General features: G+C 37.8%; 1 protein-coding gene across 14 annotated transcripts in view; it reads right to left on the bottom strand.

Annotated features, from left to right (window-relative positions):
- Positions 1 to 3,688: 3,688 nt before the first annotated feature.
- Positions 3,689 to 25,625, bottom strand: part of LOC124140753 (CUGBP Elav-like family member 3-A) — a 272,175-nt gene continuing 250,238 nt past the window's right edge. The window contains exons 6-14 of one of the 14 annotated variants that reach the window (XM_046508480.2): positions 17,295 to 17,374; positions 16,340 to 16,549; positions 15,724 to 15,928; positions 15,377 to 15,508; positions 14,058 to 14,153; positions 12,381 to 12,464; positions 11,778 to 11,921; positions 11,064 to 11,206; positions 3,689 to 8,301 (exon numbers count right to left, since the gene is read on the bottom strand). In XM_046508480.2, coding sequence (XP_046364436.1) covers positions 11,079 to 11,206; positions 11,778 to 11,921; positions 12,381 to 12,464; positions 14,058 to 14,153; positions 15,377 to 15,508; positions 15,724 to 15,928; positions 16,340 to 16,549; positions 17,295 to 17,374 — 1,079 coding nt within the window. In that variant the 3' untranslated portion in view covers positions 3,689 to 8,301; positions 11,064 to 11,078. Of the gene's footprint in view, positions 8,302 to 8,433; positions 10,673 to 11,063; positions 11,207 to 11,777; positions 11,943 to 12,380; positions 12,465 to 14,057; positions 14,154 to 15,376; positions 15,509 to 15,723; positions 15,929 to 16,339; positions 16,550 to 17,294; positions 17,375 to 25,625 lie in introns of those variants that run through there. The other 13 variants (XM_046508471.2, XM_046508482.2, XM_046508478.2 and 10 more) reach the window with 13 other exon arrangements.

Here is a 25,625-nt window from a genome sequence, read left to right as displayed (position 1 = left end):
TATTTATAAACCCTCTAAATTGATTAAATGTTATAACGAGCATCTATAAATGAGGCGCTTCATTATAGCGCTTCCTTGAAGACGTGATATCATAATTTGCACGTGAAATTCGCTGACTTGCCAGGCGTTCAAGAGCACTTGGATGTGTCAACAACAAAACACAACTAAAATACTTACTTTTAACTGAAAGTGAAATCTTCCGTTTCTAAATGTTTGTGTTGCAATATTCCACTTCTTTTAAACTTTTCAAAACAAAAATTCGCAAATTTTAAAGGTGTTTTCTGCTTTACAAGATTTTCGACTTTAAACAGTCCAACTGTTACATAGAGGTAGTTGTAAAGTAACGGCTAGCAGTTACTGCACGTGCGAATTGTGCAGCATTGATAAGCACGTGTTTAAAAGCACGTGTTTTGAAACCTCGCTGTCCTTTCACCAGAGACTCTGAAGTGGAAAGATGAGCGACGACGACGACATTCATTTTGTTACCCAGTCTTCATTCACTGAAGAAAGCGATGACTTTTCTTATCGATTTGGAAAGCCATTAACCGAAGAAGAACTTGATAAATGTTTGGAAATATGTGTATCGAAATTTTGAATTGTTACTTGTCATTTTTTCAGTTACTTGGTTATACATGGGATTTGAGGTTTTACATTCAAAGTAAAACCTCCCGAACGAAAATTAAACATCTTAATAGGTTTTACTTTGGAAGTAAAACCTCACAATAGGTTTTAATGCCTATAGAAAGAATTCTCTTACTTAATAGCGATCCCAATGAATAGGTTTATAAGGTGAGGTTCAACACCTCCAAGTTAGTCAGATGGGGTTCAACACCTCCAAGTTAGTCAGGTGGGGTTCAACACCTCCAAGTTAGTCAGGTGGGGTTCAACACCTCCAAGTAAGTCAGGTGGGGTTCAACACCTCCAAGTTAGTCAGGTGGGGTTCAACACCTCCAAGTAAGTCAGGTGAGGTTCAACACCTCCAAGTAAGTCAGGTGAGGTTCAACACCTCCAAGTTAGTCAGGTGGGGTTCAACACCTCCAAGTTAGAGAGGTGAGAAAAACACAGTCACCAGAGGTGGATCAAGGGTTTCGAAATAGGTGGATGCACACTATACTCAAGTCATGAAGCAAAATACATAACAGGTTGGCATAGGAGGGGGCCTCCCTGGACTAGTGGTAGAGCGTACAGCCTGAGTGTGGAAGGTCCGGGGTTTGATCCCTGGCCACGTCATACCAAAAGACGTTAAAAGATGGTACTTGTTTTTACCCTGTCTGGCGCTCGTCATTAGGGGCTAAAACAAGGACTGGTCAGCTCGGAGTCAGTACACTGTGTCTGAGTTAGGTATTCACGTTAAACTGCGGCATGATATCTCAGTGGGCTAGCACTACGAATCATCATTAGTCCAGACTAGTACAAGCAAGCCACACACACGTGCTTAAGTAAATGTGAATATTATCCTACCCAATTTTGAATCCTGGGGATGAAATTCACTAGTGTCAGGATGATTCTCCCTTGTGAATTTGAACCCATACCAGTGTGTTTAATCCTATCAACATATATTTACCGCCACATTCCCCCCCCCCCCCCCCCCCCCCCTCATTTCTCACCAACCAAACATGATGAAAATGCAATTATCAACATAAATAACACTAGAATATTTTAACCTATTATATTGCTAGTTTTATTTATCCTAGGATCGGATACACTAGTGAATTTTTACATTTGCAATGCATGTGCAAAGGAAGTCTGTCATGGGATAATATACACTGATTCAAGTTAGTGTAATTTATCCCAGGATACATTTTCCTATTTCCACTTAGGTATGTTTCACTGGGATGAATTACCCTAATTTTTGGACATAACCTATCCCAGATTTCCCACACTAAGGTAGGATACTATACTATAGAGTAAAACTTCCCCCAGGATAACATTTAGGTAGGATATAATCCTTGCTTACACGTGCAAGTCGCAGTATGAGTGCAATAATCTTGGACGTGACGTTAAGCCCCATTTCACCTCATCTAATAGTAGGGTCCGTGACTGAAAGTGGGAGGGGAGCACACTCCCTGCAACTTCCCCACGACCTCCACCCCCTTAGGGTTCACCAGTAGTAGGGCATGGACGGGTAACTCAGGTACCCAGGTCGGGTGGGTCCTGGGTAGGACCCGGGTACCCACAGGACTACCCGGACCCGTAGTTAGTCACGTGATATATATTGTTTGATGACAAAAATTATCTAAAACTCTATGGTTACACTATAAGTCACTAATAACCTATTTCTTCTGACTTTTATATGTTTGAATAAAGATAAAACTTCATGCATTAAACTTCAGTGTATGCATGAGCGGATCGTCTTACATGTGTATCTAAATACATTTTGCCAGGGCAACGGTCAAACTTTTCCAAATTAAACAGTTTGTACCTATCTCTGAAAATCTACAGCGGGTACCCGGGTAGGGTTGGGTAATAGGGTGGTGGGTACCCGGGTAGTAAATTTGGACCCGTCCCAGCCCTAACCAGTAGCCAACCTCACACATTTTAGTGTCAGACAAAGGATCGGTCTCCCTGCACAGAATAATTTGTGAGAATCTGTGGGGATTCCGGGTTAGAATTGGTTGCCATCAACCTATGCAGTTAGTAAGAGGCAATTTAATGCATCAAGTTGTCAGAATCCATGACTTGGTTGTCACGTGTCATTGTATTGTATTGATGGTGTGGACAATTGGGCTGGGCCGGGTAACTTGGGTATCCAGGTCGTGTGGGTACTGAGTAGGACCTGGGTAGCCACAGGACGAACCGCACCCGTGGTTAGTCACGTGATATATTGTTTAATGACAAACATTATCTAGAACTCTATGGTTACACTACAAGTCACTAATGTTCGCATTTCTTTCTGACTATGCACCCATTCTTTCTGATTTTGCATATGGTTGAATAAAGATATAACTTAATTCAACTTCAGTGTATGAATGACCAGATTGTTTAATACATGTATCTAAATACGTTTTGCGAGGGCTATGCTAAAGATGTTCCCAATCGGGCATTTTAAGACATCTCCTGAGACCTACAGTGGGTACCCAGGTAGGGTCGGGTAATGAGGGGATGGGTACCCAGGTAGTAAATTTGGACTCGTGCCAGCCCTAGTGGACACAATATCAATCTCTGGGTTCTCTGTTCCAGATTGATTACTAACAGGCTGCCATCATAGAGCTCAAATATTGCTGACCCGTGAAGATCCAGGGTAGAATAGGTCTTCAACAACCCATTCTTGCTGTAAAAGGCGACTATGCTTGTCATAAGAGGCAACTAACGGGATCGGATGAAAATGCTCGCTGACTTGGTTGATGCATGTCATCGCATCCCAATTGCGTGGATCTATGCTCATGATGTCAAGCACTGGATTGTCTGGTCCAGACTCGATTATTAACAGACCGCCGTCAATGCCCGTCATATAGCTGGAATATTGCTGAGTATCCCAATTGCGTGGATCGATGCTCATGTTGTCAAGCACTGGATTGTCTGGTCCAGACTCGATTATTTACAGACCACCGTCATATAGCTGGAATATTGCTGAGTACGGCGTTAAACAACAAACCAAACCAAAATTAAATATTGCTGAGTGCAGTGTTAAACGACAAACAAACCAATCCATTGTAGATATACATATAGTAACACAAAACACCAGTCGGGAATTTGCTTGCTGCATTTATTTTCAAAGAGTAAATAATAGGCAATTATTCAAGATCTGCAACTTGTCAATGATGGAATTTGTACAAGCTTGACATGAATGATGACAGTGCCTTATCGCTGGCTCTTAGAAGCCTTCAATGCCCAGGTTAACACTGTAAATACCTCATGCACTGGGCACTAGCCAGCCGTCCAGCTACAGTCACTTCTTCGTAATTATCTATATATAGTTATTCATCATCTGAGGTAAAATATTTCGTGCTTATGCTCTAATGGGGCTGGGGACACCTGGACAACTGTCAGAAACGGACAAAATATTTTGGGAAACCACTCACTGGGTCATGTGACCGGCACACAGTGTTGACCACAGACGAGAGCGGTCAGCAGGGAAACGGAACCGCGGCACAAGCAATCTCCAGAGTTTGACACAAAGAAGTAAATCAGTGTAGTTGCCGTGGCAACAGCGGCGCCAAAGCGTCACCTGTCTGACTGAAGTGATTGTCGGAGGAAAGGGAGACAACTCTCAAGAAGGCCAGCCTGTTTGCCCGCTGAGCGCGTCACGGCGTATGCGATATAACTACTACAATTACGTTCACAAAATGACAACGGCTTAAGTTGGTGATATAACAAGGTATGTATATACGTATATGTATATGTCAGTCCTCCTTAACGTCCACACAAATTTCAACACAACATCTAGTGGAAAAATCGGCATGAAAGCCGAGTAAGTGTGTATCAAACTGAAGTCAAGAAAGTAACACAACTCCATGGTTACGAACAGCGATAACTTGTCAAAGAATCTTGCTTGAAAAAATAGGATCTTATAAAAATAGATCTTCCTTATCAAAAATTTGACATAAAACTCATTCCTCTGTTGCACTGGTATATATCCGACCAAATGATGAAGTCCCACCATATATATACAAATCACGTGACAGTACTATTTGTTACTCGCGTCCAACAGTTGTCCAGAGGAAGTCCCAGAATTGACCAATCGCCTGCAAGAACTGTTGCAACAACAAACCAAAACATCAAACAGCTCTTCCAATTGGTCCAAATCCGGAAATCCCACAATAATGAATATTATACACCAATTTCTTATGCAAAATGATGTTAATTGAGCATTTCATAATTTGTTTGCAAAAATTATATAACTCTTCATCTATAAGATATAATTAATCTATGGGTATCATCATCAACTACTATAACTACGTGCAAAACTACGCTACTGTGCATTATCATAAGTGCAAAATCTGTGGATTACGATTATCATTTGACAAAAGAAAAAAAGAAAACAATAAATAATGAACAGAAAACTGTCCAATGCTGAGCACATATTATCTCAAACAAACGAAAGTGAAAATTAAACTGTGACCCTCATGAGATCCAGATGAAACAAGCATCAAAAATGAAATTTAATTTAATTTAAAAAATTCTGGACCAAAATAAAATATTTTTTCCTTGAATGTTTTTGAATTATTTTCATTTCAAACATTTTTTGACACAAGTCCAAATTGGCTTTCAGTCCAGATAAAGTGTCTATTCATTCACAACATGGCACAAATTACTTTACTGTAGGCTACTCTGAGATTTCTATTCGTCCTGTTATGTTACAACATCAATATTGCACATTATATCTCAACAAAAAATGTTGACTAGATTTTCATGGCCATACATGAGGTATTTCTCTGCCTACTTAAAGTTTCAACATGAAATTGATTTCCAACATATTTCATTCATATAATGAAAGTAAAATGTACATTAAGTAATTAACTTAAATATCCACATTTTTGACAAATAATGTAAATCAGAACCAATTTAAAGAATTGAAAAAAAATATTAAGAATTAAAAATATTTATTAAGAATTAAAAATAATAGACGTCAATTGTGACCGTAAGTTTCTTCCAAACCAAAGGAGTACTGGAAGTCGGTAGCACTAAAAATACAATTAAAGAGAAAATGTCAATGAAATTGTGAACATTTCATTGTTACCATGGTAACCATTTCTACTTTACTCCAATATATATATATACATCATAGCTAACTATCATGAAAATGTCTTTGATTCAAGCTAAATGAATAACAATTTTGATATACCTTTCACAAAACAAAACTTTGAAAACTATGATTTTCTGAACACAAAAATGGTCGAAAACTATATACTTGAGGTAAAATGATATGAAAGATACATATTGCACGTGTGTTCTCCATTGTTAAATTGAAAATGTAGAATGTCTCAAAAATACTGAACACAGTCCAGTATCATACAGAAATCATAAACAAACTGATATGGTCAAAGATTCAGCAATGGACTTCCTAATGAAGATAACCAATCGCACATTAACAGTAAAGGATATGCATTGTGAATGATATAAGCTACACCGCTATAAACAATTTGTCATGATAGCTCTCGGCAAAACTTCAATAAATTAAACATGATAAAATTCAAAAACTATCAATAAATAACTACGTAATAATAAATAGTTGGATCATTAAAAATTCCACAGTGTTGATCAACGTGAAAGTCCTCTATACTACTCTGTACATGTCATACTTTAAATATCTTAGGCTAAAATATCTAATTTAAGAAAAAATAAACATAGCCATTTTGGCCTGTACACAAAGCATTATTTAAAGAGATGGGTTAAGAAAATGGCAGCCTGCACCAATCCGTGGGCGTACATTCAGCAGAATGTACATGCCAGACGCCTGTATGATTGATGACCCTTGAAGCATTCAAGGAAAAAGTTCTTTAACATTTGTGAAATCTCTTCATCTTGTCCCATCTCTTTAAATATTCATAATCATTTGATTATCAAAGGTCATTTGTTCAATATTGGAGGTCATAATTATCTCCAGACATCATAACATGTAAAAACAATGTGTTAGTGTTCAGGAACTCAAGTATCACCGTAGGAAACTTGATGTCAACAATGTCGGTAATAGATTCATGAGAGTGGGTGCGAGAGAAAATCAAAGGTCAAGGTCATGCACGATTTTCCGACAAAAGAAAAAAGACAAATGAATTTGGTGATGCCGCTACGAAGCGAAATAAGTTCAGAATACCTTTAAAAACCCTCAGGTTTGGATGAAGTCTAAAGTGACTTATCAAAGTGTGAACAAAGTTTTGATTTTCTCTCCTGATAATTCACCCGTCTGTTCAAAATATACATCACGAGCTCAATTTCAATATCAAATATTCAGGGGGTAACACATTTCCACCCTACAAATACATAAAAGGAACGGGTAATAATAATCACTATGCAATGAGTTGAAATAAATTAACCAATCCATTAAATTTTACAAATCTCAGTGACACTGATAACAACTTAACAGTTCACAACTGTGATGAAAACGGTCATTGGTTCAACAAGCAACAATTGTGACCAATCGGTGACGATGTTACATAGTACGAACTGTATCTTGTCTACAACGACACTTACCATTGGTCAATTTTCACTGAATTAATCACAAGTATATATCATGGTAGAAAATCAAAATGAGCTTCCGGTTAACAAATGAGGATGCTGGATGACATTATGTCGATCAACTGAAAATGTCAAACAATAATAAACAATTGATCCAACAGTAGTGTATAAATTTCCAACAACTTCTAAATGGACTTACATAAAAGGACCATTTGACATCTCAAAACAAAACCAAAGTTTACATGAGACAGGCTAAACAACCATGCTGGTTACTATGAGTGACTGTTTTACACTGACACATCGGCTATAGAGAAATAGAAAATTATGAATTTGTACACAGGAATGCTCGACTGTCTGATTTTAATTACAGAAATGAATGCTCCCTTGTGACCTTCAACCTGACCTTGGTAAGGGTTGGGATGAGCAACGAACACACCGAAATCTACACTAGACGACAAGAACAAGTATGAATAAAATATCTTTGGTATTTCAGTATCAACTTTGACATTTAATGGAAAAACCCTTTATACAAAGGCAGCCTGTTTAATTTGGCTCAGTCAGCATGCCTTTTGTTAGACTCTTGTTAATGGACTTTGTTCCATCTTAAGCCACATCTGAACACTACTTCAAGAAATTCCTATAGTTTGAGCAATACACTATAAAAACATGATCAGCACAACATCAACATGTTCAGCACACCCTCTGAATCAAATTTGGAATGTTTATGACGAAGAGGTCGAAGGTTACAAAGAAGCATATCATTTCAAAGTCTCTTTTCATAACATGTTTTCATACCACACATTCAAATGAAGAATCTACAGATAATAAGTAGAATATAGGATGTGGCTAACGTTACTCTGTACAAACTTACACAGTAAATATAGTTGATGGCATTTAAAGCTATTCAAAGTACGATATACGGAAATAGTTCATTCTTATATTATACTCAGTCACTGCCTCGATATATGGATATATCATGAATTACACAATGTGACCTAGTGTATTGGTGGGATATTGTTCGTATCATATTCAGTCTGGAATCGGACATGCTATAATATGAAATGAATAGTATTCTCTTCATCATCCGCCATGAGCAGGTTTACGTGTCAAACACTGTAACTCCGCTTTCAAAGGTCAAGGTCAATGTCCAATTTTTTGGCATTTGTGGTCCCCTGGTCTGGGCCCCTGAAACACAAACCAAACAAATATAAGTCAAAGCTACAAACAGTTTTTAAAGCCATATTTCATCCGGATATTATATGTTTTATTTTGCTAAATCAAAATGATCAGTATGGTGTAATTTTTTTGGTAAACATGTGACCATTTTCATGATAAATGAACAAGTTACACTGTATAAAATTGAAGAATTGCAAGAGGATGTTGACAGAAAGCTTCTCCAAGGATAACATGAAAAGAATGTCTTCTTTACAATTTCATAGATAGTCCTCCCCACAAGCAACAGAACCATAGCTACAGTTCCCGTATCCCTCATCTGTTCATCATTTAATATAAGTTTTTCTATATTTCACTACTGGGGGATACGAATAATCTTGTCAGAAAGGTGCACCTACAAATATGTATGATTTACTTCTTTAAAAACGGACTTGTCAAAAGGGTTCCAAATCGACAACAAATCTGGTACATGTTTTGGAAAACAAGATGGCGGCCCACACAAAACCCTTACAAGTTTTTGTTTTTGATATGGAATCCTTATTCAGGGTTCACCTTCAATGAAGTAAAGTACACATATATTTGGAGGTAAGGGATTAAGGTGTTTACATGTTGTATGACTTGTAGCCAAGCGGAGATGTAGGTCCTGTAAAAACTACAATGCATATCGACAGACCCATGGAAAAACCAACACTCAACAATGAATGGATGAGGGATGTGGCAACCACAGCTATGGAAACTAGTGATTGTATGCTATGACAAGTGTTATGATCTCAAGGGTAAGTTGGCACAGAAACGAGTCACCCCAAAATGGCCATTTTACGAAGTTAGAAATGTTAAAGGTGATGACATGCTGTTTTCATCACTAGGTGTTGAGAAACACAGTGGAATCAACCAAAATAAACGGCCAAAATGTGAAAAATAGTCAAAACATCACAGGAATACACAATATAATCTCCATAGAAAAGCATGATGTTAATATGAACTGACATGACCTAGGAATTAGCCCTGGTTGCTGCTAACAAGACTCCAAGTTGAAGACAGTTACCTCCCCTTAGTTGCAATTGGGATCAGGCAACCCACCACCAGATACGGACAACATTCGTAGCTCTAATATTTAAGCTACACTGGAACAGGCGATCAGGCTTATCTCAGTGATTCTAGGGCCTTCGTTTGGTATTTAAAAAAATGTCCTTCCAATTATTTTGATGGAACAAGTGACAGATTATCATATTTGATTTGAAGAGAACAATCAACCCTAAGTCATTTTTTTTTCTTATTGATTTTCTGACGTGTTGGAAACATTTGAAAAAAGAGATTGTAACCATGAGAGTTTCCATTTGCTAAATATTTACTTGGGCACATGCTAAGTGTGTTAAAAGTTGAGTTAATCCTTGACATGAATAAATTAACATTGGGTGCTGAATATTTTGTAAAATTATATATTGGTAAATACATGGGTCAGTTTCCAAGGAGGTATTGTTCACGAAAAAAGTAAAAGTCGATATGATGAAACAAGGTGCTGAAATATATTTTGAAATGCTAAATTGTGAAAATTCTTCATAAGTAGGTCCAAAATAACACATACTTCCACAAGAAAATAAATTTTGATCATGAAGTCCAAATAACTCCCAAAGCATTTAGTGTATGATTAACAATAATAATGTTACTTGGCAAATTCTGATTAAATCAAATATGATATAAATCTATCTGTAGCAATTTCAAATCTTTTCCCACACAAGTCCACTTTCATTGTCAGTGAGAAAAATCGTTAGGACAAGTAAATACAAAATACACAATCGGATCACGAAGCTGTGGCCTGATCGACCCAAGTCGCTGCCTAGGTGCAGGTTGGCTTATTAATACAACATCAGCATCACACGATGTTACATATTACAACATAAAAGAACTCTAAACTTACAAAATAGTAGAGCCATATGTAGAAAAGAATAACCCCTTAGTCAAATTTCACAAACATCGCTGCTGCTGCAGACCGAGGACAACAATATTTGTCAATTTTTTTCCAACCGTACCCAAACGTTTAGCCATTCACAAAGGGAAGTAACTCCAACAATTCTGTGTTTGGAGACAAAAAGGTCTTTCATATATATATATATATATATATCACAAACCAAAACTCGAGAAAAACACTTTGATAACACGAGCATGACTTGTTATGGAATACATGTTATAAATAGATAGAAATAGCAGAAGCACACGATATGGGTACAAGAAATAAACCCATTGATTTAACGATTATTGCAAAAACCACCATCCAACAACATAGAACTCCACCCATTTGACGCAACTTACGAGTAACCATGTTGTCAGGGGTGACGTTGCTATAGCAACGATACTCTTGGCTACGTGAGAGTAGCTCAGGCGTCTATGGTAAGGGTGTAAAGAAAACGATGTAGATGCATTATGGGAAACGTGGGGTGGAATTTGGGAGTGGGGTAAATTTAGAATTGAAATGTGGTGATCTATCTCGTCTACATCTTGGAAACAAACATTCGTTTATATCATCCATTGCATTATAGCTTTCCCAGTGCAAGAAATATGACATTTTTTAGCAAGTTCATAAGAGACGACATCTTAGAAGAATATCTACTCAATATTCCCAGTGAATAAATGGGCAGAAAACTGGCGTTCCTAAATTGCATTTCTACAGACCTCAAAGCAAGGTTCTTTCACAAGGTTCATTTGTTGCCTTGACAACTTGCAATGTAAGCAAAGGAAAAAGAAGATACAAAAAAAGTATATTCTTGAATACTTACATTTAGCACTCTATATTAGTATGGTCGGTTAGCATCCTTTGGTCTCTTCAGTTGAACTTTCAGGCGCTTCATCCCGATCTGGAATCCGTTCATAGCCTGGATAGCAGCTTGAGCACTGCTAGGGTTGTCAAAACTAACAAATCCTACAGAAGAAAAAAACCCATCAATGTATGTTAGAAATATCATGATATCGAGGCACCATAAACCATATTAGGCAACATAAAAAAGTCTTTTGTTTTGTTTTAACAATGCCAAATTCGGTTCTGGTTTGATATTATACGTGTTATCTTCCACTCTGATTTTGCAATTTTCGGATAACCCGTCCTGACGACCAAAAATGTTATCATGATCAGATTTAATTTATCATGGACTCAAAATCGATATTTTACATAGGTGAATAACATGATTGGTTTGTTGTTTAATGCCGCACTCAGCAATATTCCAGCTATATGACGGCGGTCTGTAAATAATCGAGTCTGGACCAGACAATCCTGTGATTGATATCATGAGCATCAATCCACACAATTGGGATCAATGACATGCATCAACCAAGTTAGCGAGCCTGACCACCCAATAGCGTTAGTCGCCTTTACCGACAAGCATAGTCACCTTTTATGGCAAGTATGGATTGCTGAAGACCTATTCTACCCCGGCGTCTTCACGGGGCGTGAATAACATTATTTAACAATAGCTTAAAAGAGCATGTCAACTTACCAAAGCATTTACTCTGGTTTGTTGCTCTGTCCACGTAAACTTTGGCGCTGATGACGTTCCCGAAGGGCATGAACATCTGGGCCAGTTCAGCATCTCCAAATTCCTGAGGCAGGTGATAGATGAAGAGATTGCAGCCTTCTGGCCCTGTATTGATGGGGGAGAAATCTAGCAACATGAATGTGAGCTGACCCGCTCTTGTCATATCCGGGGTACATGTTTCAGTCAACTTCAAATGTAAACACTGGGCAACAAATTAAATATCTGAATTTTAAGCAAATCCATTTATATAAAACAGTCGTTCAATGACCTTTAACGAATATATATTTAAAACTAAATTTAAAATTTAAATTGCAACTATAATATTACACAATTTAACATAAAAAAACTATTGTTCTTTAAAAAAGTGTATGTTGATGAATTTTTAGAAGTTTGTTTGCAAGAATAAATATTCATGATTATTCTTAAACAACACCACACATATCAAATATTATTATAAAACAAAACTGTCACATATTGTAGCTATGTTTCTAAATCATAAGAGTAATGCCCAGCTCAACGTTTACAATACAAACGGTCTTTTTGTTAATCTTTTTAAATATTTACCTTCTTTTTGAGCTGTGGGTATGAGGGTGGCCGCCTGCTGGGTGAGTGCCTGCTGGAACTGTCCGTACACCGCGGGGTACGCAGCTGTCGGAGAGAAGGGAGAGGTGTGGGTCATGGTACACATTGCACAAACCTAGTTCTACATTGCAGCAGGGATTTAGCCAGGCTACCCAAACAGGTGACACACTTTCACAAAGCGAATGAATGTGTCAGATTGTAAATTATGAACACAATCTCAAATTTAAAATCAAATAATTTCATATAACTCTTCTAATTCTGTAAACAATGACTTTATCAAAAACTCATCTTTTGAAAAAGATGTTATCTACTTAATGTTTCAGTTTGTTTGTTTGTCGATTAATGCCGTACTCAGCAATATTCCAGCAAAATGTCAGCGGTCTGAAAATAGTCAAGTCTGGACCATACAATCCAGTGATTGATATCATGAGCATCGATCCACGCAATTGGGATACAATCAACTAAGTCAGCGAGCCTGACCACCCAATCCCGTTAGTTGCCTCTAACGACAAGCACAGTCGTCTTTTATGGCAAGCATTGGTTGCTGAGGACCCATTCTACCGTGGATCTTCATGGGTTTCTTAATGTTTTGATAAATTAGATATTTAAAATAAGTTCAAAGACAACAAACAGAGATAGAGTTATCCCTGCAAAGCCATGAATCTATCTATTGCTGGTGCAGTATCATGGAATTGTGTGAAAGAAAAGGAAACCTTCAAACCACTGCAAACTAGTTCACTAACACACACAAATATAATTAGTTTAACATCAACCATCTTACCTCTTCTCAAAACAAAAGTCTCACCAAATTATTTCAAGTGTAAATTGATTTCCAACTCCAGCAGACAACACAATAAAACACTACTATTAAAGGGGCAGGGTCAGTCATTATTTAGGAGGCCCGGGGTTAAGTCACATTGTCACACTGCTATTTTTTTCATGAATTTCACTCAAACTCACAAGATGGCTGCCAGTTGGAAGGGAGATAACTCTAAGTCAGATAATGGCTCTACGTTTTCTTTTAGGCTGGGCTCATGTCAAACTTAATGAGATGATAGGCAGTGGCCAAACTTCGCAGGCTGCGATTGGACAACACTAACAGGATGCACTGATGCTCGGTATCGAATGAAAAGAAATTGTGAACCTTGTGATGTTTGTTTTATTTGTCGAAAAACGCCGCACTCAGCAATATTCCAGCTATATGACGGCGGTCTGTAAATAATCGAGTCTGGACCAGACAATCCAGTGATTAATATCATGAGCATCGATCCACGCAATTGGGATGGATGACATGCATCAACCAAGTCAGTGAGCCTGACCCTGTTAGTCGCCTTTTACAACAAGGATAGTCGCCTTTTACGGCAAGCATGGGTTGCTGAAGACCTATTCTACCCCGGAATCTTCACGGGTCTAATAAGGAGATTATGCATGCGCACCTATAATTGGATATGGTTCAGATTTGTACCACTTGTTTTGGCTGCAGTCTGCTGGGCGAACGCTACGCTTGCGGCGCCTACCAACTGTGATCTGAGTTGATACATTCGCAGTGAAACCACACAATACTAGCTAATCCAAAAGGGATGAAACTGCTACTAAGCTACTTGACAAGTTGCTACTGTGCTACTTCACACACACATACTATCAAGTAACTCAACGTACTCTTACCGATTCCCGCGTAGGGTTGTATGGTGGCGTACTGTTGGAGGGGGTCGCCGTTGGTCATAGCTTGAGCAGCCGCTGCTGTAAGATATGCCTCTTTTAAGAAACAAATTAAAACAAATGCTTTAGAATTGAATTCATTATTTTTTACATTTATGGAGGTAGTGAGTGAGTATGGTTTTGCACCGCTTTTAGCAATATTCCAGCAATATCACGGCGGGGACACCAGAACTGGGCTTCGCACATTGTACCCATGTCGAACCTGGGAGTGAGTGAGTGAGTGAGTGAGTATGGTTTTACGCCAGTTTTAGCAATATTACAGCAATATCACGGCAGGGAACACCAGCAATGGACACTGAGTCCAGACCCTTTTTAACATTTACATCTCCATAAATGCAACAAAATATTGATATCAATTCTTATAAATGATTAAATGAATAAATGAATAATATCTTAAAATACTCCTTATTTTAACATTAACACAAACAAATGTAGATTCTTATCAATCAATAAATCAACAATAACTGCACTGACTGCTTATTTAAGCATTACCCCAAATAGATGTAGGCAACAAGATGACAGTGACATCATTCAGTGCCAGACCCTGCCCACCTTATTATAAGGACTAATCATATTTTTCTTTGAGCGCGATCAGGAACAGATTACTTTTATTAAAAAAATAACCCCTCCCCCCTGCCATATAAAATATCCTGAATAAAAACAGCCAGCGATATTGTTGGGGATACTTTTTGTAGTGAAGAGCAAGCATGAGTTTAGGATTACTTGTTTAAAAGATATGTCTTGAATTTGGGCTTGAAAATAAAAGAGGGTTCCACAGGAAAGGGGGGCTGTCGGGTAGCCTAGTGGTTAAAGCGTTCTCTCGTCATACCAAAGGCCGGGTTCGATTCCTGACATGGGTACAATGTCAGAAGCCCATTTCTGGTGTCCCCCGCCGTGATATTGCTGGAATATTGCTAAAAACGGCATAAAAAAGTATTCACTCACTCCACAGGAAATGAGCACAGTTATGAAAAATGTCTTTGTCCAAAGGACTTGAGGCTGACATTTGGAACAGAGAGAAGCTTCTTATCAACAGATCGCAGACTTCTGATGGGGCTGCCCCTATGGAGCAGGGCCCACTTGCCCAAAGCGATCTCAGCGCCACAGCTATTGAAAGTCTATGTTAAAGTATGGGAGTTACGATTGTTGTACCACTTTGTGCAAGTCGAGCCAGGTTGTGTTCAGTAGGCTGGGGGCAGTCTGTGATATGACCTGTAGGCAATTGTCAGTATCTTAAATTCAATCCTTTTGCTATATACCTGGGTAGTGTGCAATGCCGTTCGTGTAAACCTCTGGCCCTTGTCCGTTTGTCTGAGGCACCGGGAAGCTTGCCATAGCAGTGGGAGACAGCACGCTGGGGGGACCGCCGTTCAGCGCTGGAGTGGCAGAGCCTGGGGGGGGGACATCAAATAAATTTACACAAATGTACAAATATCAGCTTTAATTTAATTGTGAAAGGTCATCTTTAAACATAGAAAAACAAAATTTACAATTCAACATTCAATTATGAACTTTTAGTCATTTTCATTAAAAAAAACCCCAAATTCTTAAACAGACAAAAGATTCTATTGCTGAAATGATATCAAAACAGAAAACAAACATTTACCAATCTCACCATTAGCTAGTGTGGCAGTGGTGGGAGTAATGGCCGCAGTGGCAATGCCATTGGGGGTCGCCAGGCCCCCAATCTGTTGCATCTGAGTGGCCAGAACGTTGACCGGGCTGGTCAGGTAAGTTCCCTGGGCAGCGGCAGCAGCCATGATGGCAGCCTGTTGCTGCATCAACTGCTGAGAGGCCAGTGAAGATGCTTGCTGCAAGGGAGATAACTCTATATCAGAAAACTGTTTGTTCTTGGATTGTGCATTCAGCATTATTCAGCTATGGTGAATGTGGTATGTGAATAATCGAGTTAGGACCAGACAATCCACTGTCACTATTGTGATATCACACACTTTATGAAATATTTTTAGTAACATAATTATTGCCATTAAATTCACTTATTCATCTCTTTATTGTTGGTTATACAAAGTAGCAGGATTACCTCCCTTTACCTAGGGGTCTATTACTCATAACTGCCGGTTTAGAATCTACTGCACAACTGAACTACTGGGCCAAAGCTAATGTACTGCTGAATCTGATAATATTTTCAAAGTGACAACTGTTTAATGTTTCAAACTCAAGTCATTCAGTTCAGATCATAACAATGTAATAAAATTGTATACCGGTCGTTGGCAATATACTGTCATGTGATCAGCGACGGGCGATGACTCGCGCGACACCTGTGCGTAGGCTCCGTAAGCCCCGATCTGTGATAGAGCAAATGGGGACAACAACCCAAGTGGTCCCGCCATTTGCTGCATGCGGCGAAGTTGACGCTCCTTCTCCGTGTCAGCGAATTTAACAACCAGGCTTGAGGAAGCACCCTGTAAATACAGCAGAAGTGGCACGGCTTAATATCTCACCTGTAAATCACTGATATTTTGGGATGTTAAAATAATAATAATAATAATAATAATAATAATACAATTACAAGTTTTTGCCTTTTCAGGAATTGGAATGAGAGAGTTTGGTTTTACGCCGCTTTTAGCAATATTGCAGCAATATCAAGGCGGGGGACACCAGAAATGGGCTTCACGCATTGTACCCATGTGAGGAATCCAGGAATTGCGTATACATTTCAGGATGACAATATTAACTCAAAAGACAAAACATGTGCCAATGAAACATAAGATGTTTAAAGTTCCTCTTCTCATGTGAAAGTCTAATACTCCTCAACATATTAAAGTATATGGGTGATATATTTCAACCACATGTTGAAACAAGTTCCTAAATATCAAAAGTCATACCTTTCATTAAACTTACATTTGTTTGAATTGACAGAATCCAGATACATGTATAAACGTTTTGAAGGTATTTTTGAAGGAAAATTTAAAAAAAAAGATTCTTTGAAAGAGTGACAATTTCTTAAAATTCATATGCACAACTGAACCTAGGTATGGACTTTCTAAAGACATTTGAGGACAACATTTTTAGAAAAAAAAATATTAAAACAGTAGAAACTGTTTAAAGGTCATATGTTCTAAAGAAAAATCTGAACCTATGAATGTATTTCTCAAAAATAAATGTAAAAGAATGATCTTAATGCCCATTGGCTAAATCAGTTTAAGGCTATCTTACTGGCATTGTCTGACTCCCGTGTAAGGCGTTGATAGCTGTCTGAGCTTCAGAGTGGGACGCGAATTTCACAAATGCACAACCTGGAAGAAAAAGAACAAAAATAAATCATAAATCATACTTGAGCAAATTATTCTCAGTAAAACGACAATAATTATCAGCAAAGCTACAAGGTGGATGGGGAAAAACAATTCACTATACAGAGTTGTGTCCCACAGCTGCGCCAGGATCCACTGACGGTGGTTCCAATCCACAATTCACCCTATGTTACTGATATTGGTCTGAAGATATATATGTCTATGATCTCCTTCACATTTAACGATCACATCATACCTGAAACACATTCCAACTACCAGCTTTAAAAATCTGAAATTTAGGATATGCACAATAAAAGTCTGTTTAAAGATTTGTAATTCTGGCATGGTGTGTTTCAACTAAAGAAGTGCATTGCAGGTACTTTGACTGAATCATGGATTCATCATGTGTAAATGATGAGGCAGCACTTACTCATGAACTTAAGTCATGAACACATTCTGCATATGATATATTAGTGAGTCATACAATAGTATGAGATATACCTGTTTGTGATATATTCGTAATTGATACACTGGTGTGTGATCTGCTCGTATGTACAAAATCAACTAAGAGAACACGCTATAACCAAACACTACACAAAACAAGGCTGGACATTTGACTATACTGTAATCAAACCTTCAAAGATTTACACATTGGCAAAACAGTGATAACAATGTCTGCAAGGAATGAGTTTCTAAAAAAACAAACTCTAAATCCTAATAATAATCATATCCACATCACATAGGAAACATACAATATTCAAACACACATTAGTCGAAATTTTCAATTTTTAACTCCCTAAAATCTGACTGAACATATTCCATCACAACCAAGTGCTCACGTGGCCATTGAACAAAGACCATCGCACTTGAAGCTCCATAAAATCTTCCCATCAGCAACAACACACCATTTTTCAAAACAACAAATTAATTAAACTCAACTACAGATGATATTTGAAGACAAATAGGAGTAAGAAAGACGCAACGGCAGAAAACCTACCATTCTTGCAACTCTCGCAGCGGGATCTGAGCGTGTCAGGGAATTATGCTAATGAGTGTGATGCATACTGAATCATCGCATGGCGTTTGAAAATACTTCAACGAATACATTTTTCCACAGAGAACAGGGCCTGTTGATTCGCACAGGTAATTAGCATCAACGGTAAAAATAATCAATACCATCACCCAGCTTTCAAATTAGTGGATGAGAAGGGGCGAAGCCCGACTTCTTTGTTTGCCAAGTTAAAAATAGAATTTGGAAAGTAATGTGGATTTGATATGATCTCCGTTGTCAGAATAATGTCTCACTTACAAATCCCTTATTCTTGCTATTATTTCTGACATTTAAGTATCAATAAATATTGAAAGGCAGCCCTCTTCACTGAAAGGTCATACCGACATCTCAACATGCTTTCATCGCAGTAAAAAGTACTTTTTTATAATTTCTCAGTTTAGTTTCATAAATATAAGTATGGTGTTTATAATTTCCACGCAATTTACAGATTCAAAAATATTTCATTATTTCATAAGATTGAGTAAATTATCAAATATCAGCCTATCGACAAGTGAAAGAATAATATCTGTCATCATTTGATAAAAACGGTGAAATCATATTTGATATTTCTGTCTTTTCTCATTCCATCTTTTTCATCCCGCTAATACAAATTGTGATACAACACATTGGTGTAAATGTCCCATTTTCTGAATGTCTGTCAAATCCACCTTCTCATCTACCAAGACATATACCAAATAATCGGACAAAATAGTGAAGCTTTCCCTGACCTAATTGTCAAAAACAACAGACAGGAATATAGTCGTCGCGTTTAAACGGGATGAAAAACGTGTTGTCCGGCACCATGCCTAAAACAAGCACAGTGTGTTAGAGGAATTGATTGGTCGCAGTGTGTTGCCTCAGTTGGGAATTAATCAGGTTAACTGGTACAAATTGATGTGTGTCTCGGCACAAATCGATACTCTTCAATACAAGAGACAATTTCTAAAAGTAGGCGATTCTCCGAGACATGTAAAACACAGAGAAACTGTTTCAAAGAGTAACTATATATACCTTGAAGATAAGGTACCATAACAGACATTGAACATCACAGTTTTCATGCTAAATTCTTGTGTGACATTATTCTTAACAAACATACCATCTTTCTCATTTGCGGTTATATATGATTACAGACAATACCCCCAGCCACAACCCCAGAAAAAAAAGTGACAAAAACTTGTCCACGATTATATGAAATGTCTAATAAAACAGAGTTCATTGTACCGATTCTACCAGGATATCAAGGGATGTAATTTTGAATCACTATCAAATAGTGATAACACCAGGTGTTTAAAAAAAGTGAGCAATCAAAAGCAATTCAAAGCAAATGACCACAATTCAGATGTATATATTTTCAAGAAAATGAAGTCATTAAATCCATCGATAGAAAGTTTGGAAGGAGCATTCAAAACATAATCTTGCCTCACTTGAAAGAGGGCTTTTACTGTGAGTATAAAGTCATGGGTGAAAATAGACTTATGACATGAGTGATTTTCTCAAGTATATTTCAATGAGACCAAGCACTTAGGAAACGATTGAAAATGTATCTGTTGAAACAACTATGAAAACATCCTCATGTCTATATATTAACTCAATACACGAACTCAGTATTTATCTGATGAGGGGGCACGGGGGTGGCCCAGTTGTCTAAGGCGCCGCGATTCGCTGTGCAGAGTTGCGTCCCCTGGGCACGCCAGAAACCTATGATTGTGGGTTTGAATCCCGGTTCGCCCCGAATATGTTTCTAGGTTTGTCAGCACCATACCCGTGCTCGTGGGTTTCACCGAAGTGGTAAACGTCTGAGACCTGCATCACTTCAGACTTTCTTCCCACATTAAGCTGACACGCAGTGATATAACTGGAATGTTAAAAGCGGCGTAAAACCCAACTCATTCACTCACTCATCTGATGAAGGGGCAAGTAGAGGCTCTGAAATGTCGTTACAACTAGTGTCATGTCTTCATGTTCTTCCAACTTCTAAATGCCTATCAAAAACTTGGAAACAACTAGCTTTAATTCCTGGATCATTTCAACATTTCACAATCATTAAGTGCACATCTGCAGTTTTGAAAACTAAAAGTTCAAATCAAATTAACCTAGGATTTGTTGGCGTTTCAATCGTGCAACTTGGTGTATGTTCTGTTGGTGAGACTGTTAATTATACATCAAAGATTTGCTGGGAGTGCGAGAGAAAGTTCACCTCGACCCAGTGAACTCTGTACCCCAAGCTTTCATCTATATCAGTAGAGCTTACACCGACCAACCACGTTTCAAATTACGACACTGTTGAAAACCAAAGTCTTTACTGAAATAACCCATTCTGTGGTGCGCAGCCTCATTTTGCAATGCATAATTAATGATAAAACTCCTGGTTAAGAACAAGGCAATTACATCGGTGGCATCAACTGAATTATAAACCAAACTGTATTTCATTCCCTCAAAATCAATAATTATCTAACCGATAATAAATGAAAGTCTTTTTGTTTCAGTTTCATTTTTAAAACAAATAACTCTCAGTATCAGACTTTCACAAAAATTTACTTGGTAATGCACACGCTTAATATTCCGGGTTTTATAGGATTAACCGTTTCCATGGTAATGAGACCATAAAGCAATAGGTCTCCTCATTCTAGAGAGTTCTTCCTGATCATCGACCAAATTTTGCCATCAACTGCTCAAATATGCCGGCAGACCAGGCCACGAAAACAAATTGATTTGCTGTCCTAGATCCAATATGGCTTCCAATACAGTACTGTCGCCCTGACATTGATAATCCAATTTTCTTCCCAAAATCACCAACTGACAAGCCTCAGCACGGCAAAGCCAAGGGACTGCCCAGATCAAGCAGGTCAACAGTAAGATTAGGCTCAATCAACATTGAGTTCTCATCTTCTCCCAGGTTACAGTCAGGCAATGTCAAAAGCAATGAATGGAAATAACAGTAAATATATACAATGGCGCTCTCCTTCTTACCAAGCTCAATTTCTATGCAGATGACTTGGGAAAAAAGGATTTGTGTTGAGCTTGTGTCTGTTTGGTGGAGAGGGGAACCTGTTCTTTACAAGGGACGACAGATACAAGAAGAATTATATTAGGAAGTGCCATGCATCATGAATAGAGAGGAAAAAGGTTCACAGAAGAATGCATCATGCATGCGTTTTATTTTACAGATTCTCTTCATATTCATTGCTTATTACGGAAAAAAAATTTGTGTATTTTTTAGGATGTTACCATACATATATTTATTTTTTCGTATCCCCAAATCTGTTAATGATGCTGATTTTAATGAGTGAGACACAAGCTTTGATTTTGTTGCCGATTCCACAATTGTGTTATACAACACGATGCCAGCAACAGAACAACGAAATAGGCAGCACGAGTGACAGAGCATAAAGGTTCCGTCACAGAAAAGAATGCAACGTGAAGCCAAGAATGTTTTTCAAGCAGCTGTATATTAATGTCCCCATAATGTATTATTGTGAGCTCCCCGTGTCACTTGAAATGCAGCCAAAGAGAATACAATGCAGGAAATGCTTTCAATACACTTAAGGAAGACAACCCCAGAAAGTATACTACACAAAAGAAGTTAAAGAATTCCCCATTCTTTCATATTCCCATAGCTAATCTGTCATTGGGTGTTCCTTAACTTATTTTGAATAGTTTGTTTGTTTGTTGTTTAACACTGCACTCAGCAATATTCCAGCTATATGTGACAATGCCTGTAGTCAGGTCAAAGTACAGGAAATTACTTGCAAATCGTTGGGGACAAAATTTGGAATATATTTCACTTGATTGTATTGGTGAAATATGGTTCACAATACCATGTTTCCACCACTTTGATAATGACTGGTATCTCTGTTAATGACTGGTAGCTCTGTAAATGATTGGTATCTCTGTAAATGGTTGGTATTTCTGTAAATGATTGGTATTTCTGTAAATGACTGGTATTTCTGTAAATGATCGGTATCTCTGTAAATGATTGGTATTTCTGTAAATGATTGGTATTTCTGTAAATGATTGGTATCTCTGTAAATGGTTGGTATCTCTGTAAATGACTGGTATTTCTGTAAATGATTGGTATTTCTGTAAATGATTGGTATTTCTGTAAATGATCGTCATCTCTGTAAATGGTTGGTATTTCTGTAAATGATTGGTATCTCTGTAAATGGTTGGTATCTCTGTAAATGACTGGTATTTCTGTAAATGATCAGTATTTCTGTAAATGATCGGTATCTCTGTAAATGGTTCTCTGTAAATGATCGGTATTTATGTAAAAGGTTGGTATATCTGAAAATGGTTGGTATTTATGTAAATGGTTGGTATTTCTGTAAATGATTGGTATCTCTGTAAATGATTTGTATCTCTGTAAATGATTGGTATTTCTGTAAATGATTGGTATTTCTGTAAATGATTGGTATCTCTGTAAATGGTTGGTATCTCTGTAAATGACTGGTATTTATGTAAATGATTGGTATTTCTGTAAATGATTGGTATTTCTGTAAATGATCGTCATCTCTGTAAATGGTTGGTATTTCTGTAAATGATTGGTATCTCTGTAAATGGTTGGTATCTCTGTAAATGACTGGTATTTCTGTAAATGATCAGTATTTCTGTAAATGATCGGTATCTCTGTAAATGGTTCTCTGTAAATGATCGGTATTTATGTAAAAGGTTGGTATATCTGAAAATGGTTGGTATTTATGTAAATGGTTGGTATTTCTGTAAATGATTGGTATTTCTGTAAATGGTTGGTATTTCTGTAAATGATTGGTATCTCTGTAAATGATTTGTATCTCTGTAAATGTTTGGTATTTCTGCAAATGATCGGTATCACAGAAAATGCACAATCCACATATTACATACCTATCTCTCAGCGGGAAGATAGGCTGCTCTTACATCATAGATGGTAATGATGAATTAACAATTCATGTACATTACTGAGCACCATACAATACCATGTCAACTTTGTGGCACATTCGATCATTATTTACCATCATAACACTGAAGCGATTAAATCCCGTCATCACAGACAACCAGAACTTCTCACACAATGGAACTGACCCAGACTCAATGCAACTAAACCCTGAAACATATCCCCCTTTCATGAATTTCAATTTGAAACCGCACACTTAATTCACATTTAATTAAAACCGAGCCATCAGATCAAGAGCCATTTATTTGATAAGTCATAAAATGGTATACAATGCATCTATATGGCTCCAAATGGCTCCTGTCTAATGCCCCAGTTGACATGGTCTGGTGGTCACGAGCAGACAAAGTCGCTATCATTGTTATCGGAATAAACAAGTAATTCATATCACAACAGATGTTGTGGACATACAACAGTGTACGAGCCATACTGTTAATGATTAATTTAACATAGTACTTTATGATGGGCTAAACCTCTTTGTTTCCCATCTACAGTGCCTTGATCCCAAATAAAAACAAAATTTCCACATCTGTTACAATGCTAGTTGGAAGATGTGCAACAGTTGCTAGGTGTCTGAATACATTTTTACTGTCAAAAACCATTTTGAGTTAATATTTGCATTTCATATTTTGACAATTGTTTACAGATGGATGAGTTTTGTGTAAGAAAAAAATTGTAAGTTTGATAAAAAAAAAGGAAAGCGAAATATAAATGCTATAATATGTTAAATATAATATGTTGTCAGGGGAGGGGGGTGAAATGGGGTGTAACGTAAGATTATTGCACTTACATTGTGACGAGAACGCAGGCACTCTACCCTCTAGGCCACAGGGGTGGTCTTGTTATATAGTGTGCTTTCAGCGACATAAATATTATGTTAATAGAGCAGCAGTTAATTAGGAAATGTTTGGGTCAAAATATGAATTATTTTTTTTAGGTTTATGTCTATTAAGCTTAGAACAAATATGAAATTCATATCTATGCCAAAAATGTTTGATGATATACAATGATACGGAAATACAGATTTCCTCATGGAAAAGGAATACATTTTGCGAACATTAGTGAAAAATCCAATACAAAAATAAAGAGTAATACTGTATCTCAATAATTTTGCTTTTATCCAGCTAACAATCTAGATGAATACACAATTTCACAGAACAAAAAATAAGTTTGACCCCATAATTTTAATATTCCAATTTGAGTTTTCCTCACCCAAATAACACTGGAACAATGTCCCACAGCACTGTCTTCTGGGAACCGTTTGACAAGATGGAATGTGAGGACAACAGAATATTTTAAGAACATTGTTTCAAAGCACTGCATTAAAATAACATTGAAATAAGTATTAATACGTCATTATCAGTTTATAAAAAAGCAAAAGATGTAAAAAACATACAGATCCCCGGGGACAGCAGTGACAACATGGAAAATGGTCTGTCATGGCCGACTGCCATTTGCTTTAATTATTCAAGGATCCATCACACAATCGACCGATGGTGTCGAGTCGGCATAATAGATGTAACAATACGGAGCTATTTCCTTGTAATGTGACACATCTTTTTGCCAATTGTGCCAGCCTTGATAGTCATCCACCACACAAACATTCTGACTTTTGTAATGGCAGACTCACAATGATCATGACTACTCCTCCAAATGGAATCGCTGCTGGGTCGGTCCAACATTAGTGATGAACATGTCCTGCCTTCAGGCCTAATTATGACATGTCATGTACTTTTGTTTTATCAGGAAGCCAATCTCAACAACTTAATGGTTACCACATGTAGTGAGTGAGTTTGGTTTAACGCCGCTTTTAACAGTATTCCAGTTCCAGTCCGCGGCGTGTCAGCTTAATGTGGGAAGAAAGCCCGAAGTGATGCAGGTATCAGACGTTTACCACTTCAGTGAAACCCTTGAGCACGGGTATGGTGCTGACAAACCTAGAAACATAATCGGGGCTAACCGGGATTCGAACCCACAATCATAGGTTTCTGGCGTGCCCAAGGGCCGCAACTCTGCACAGTGAATCGCGGCGCCTTAGACGACTGGGCCACCCGTGCCCCCCCTGCGCCTTATCAGGAAGCCCATCTTACTTAATGGTTCCCACATGTAGTGACATGGATGATCTGGACCATCACAAAGCCAGGCCTTTACTTAACAGTACCTATATGGATGTATAGTATTTTGGTTTGGTTTGGTTTGTTGTTTAACGCCGCACTTAGCAATATTCCAGCTATATGGCGGCGGTCTGTAAATAATCAAGTCTGGACCAGACAATCCAG

The sequence above is a fragment of the Haliotis rufescens genome, unplaced genomic scaffold (genome assembly GCF_023055435.1).
Source record: "Haliotis rufescens isolate VD_foot unplaced genomic scaffold, xgHalRufe1.0.p SCAF_60, whole genome shotgun sequence".
Classification (NCBI taxonomy): domain Eukaryota; kingdom Metazoa; phylum Mollusca; class Gastropoda; order Lepetellida; family Haliotidae; genus Haliotis; species Haliotis rufescens.
The sequence above is the reverse complement of the archived record's forward strand: the minus strand, read 5'-3'. Positions and strand labels throughout refer to the sequence as shown.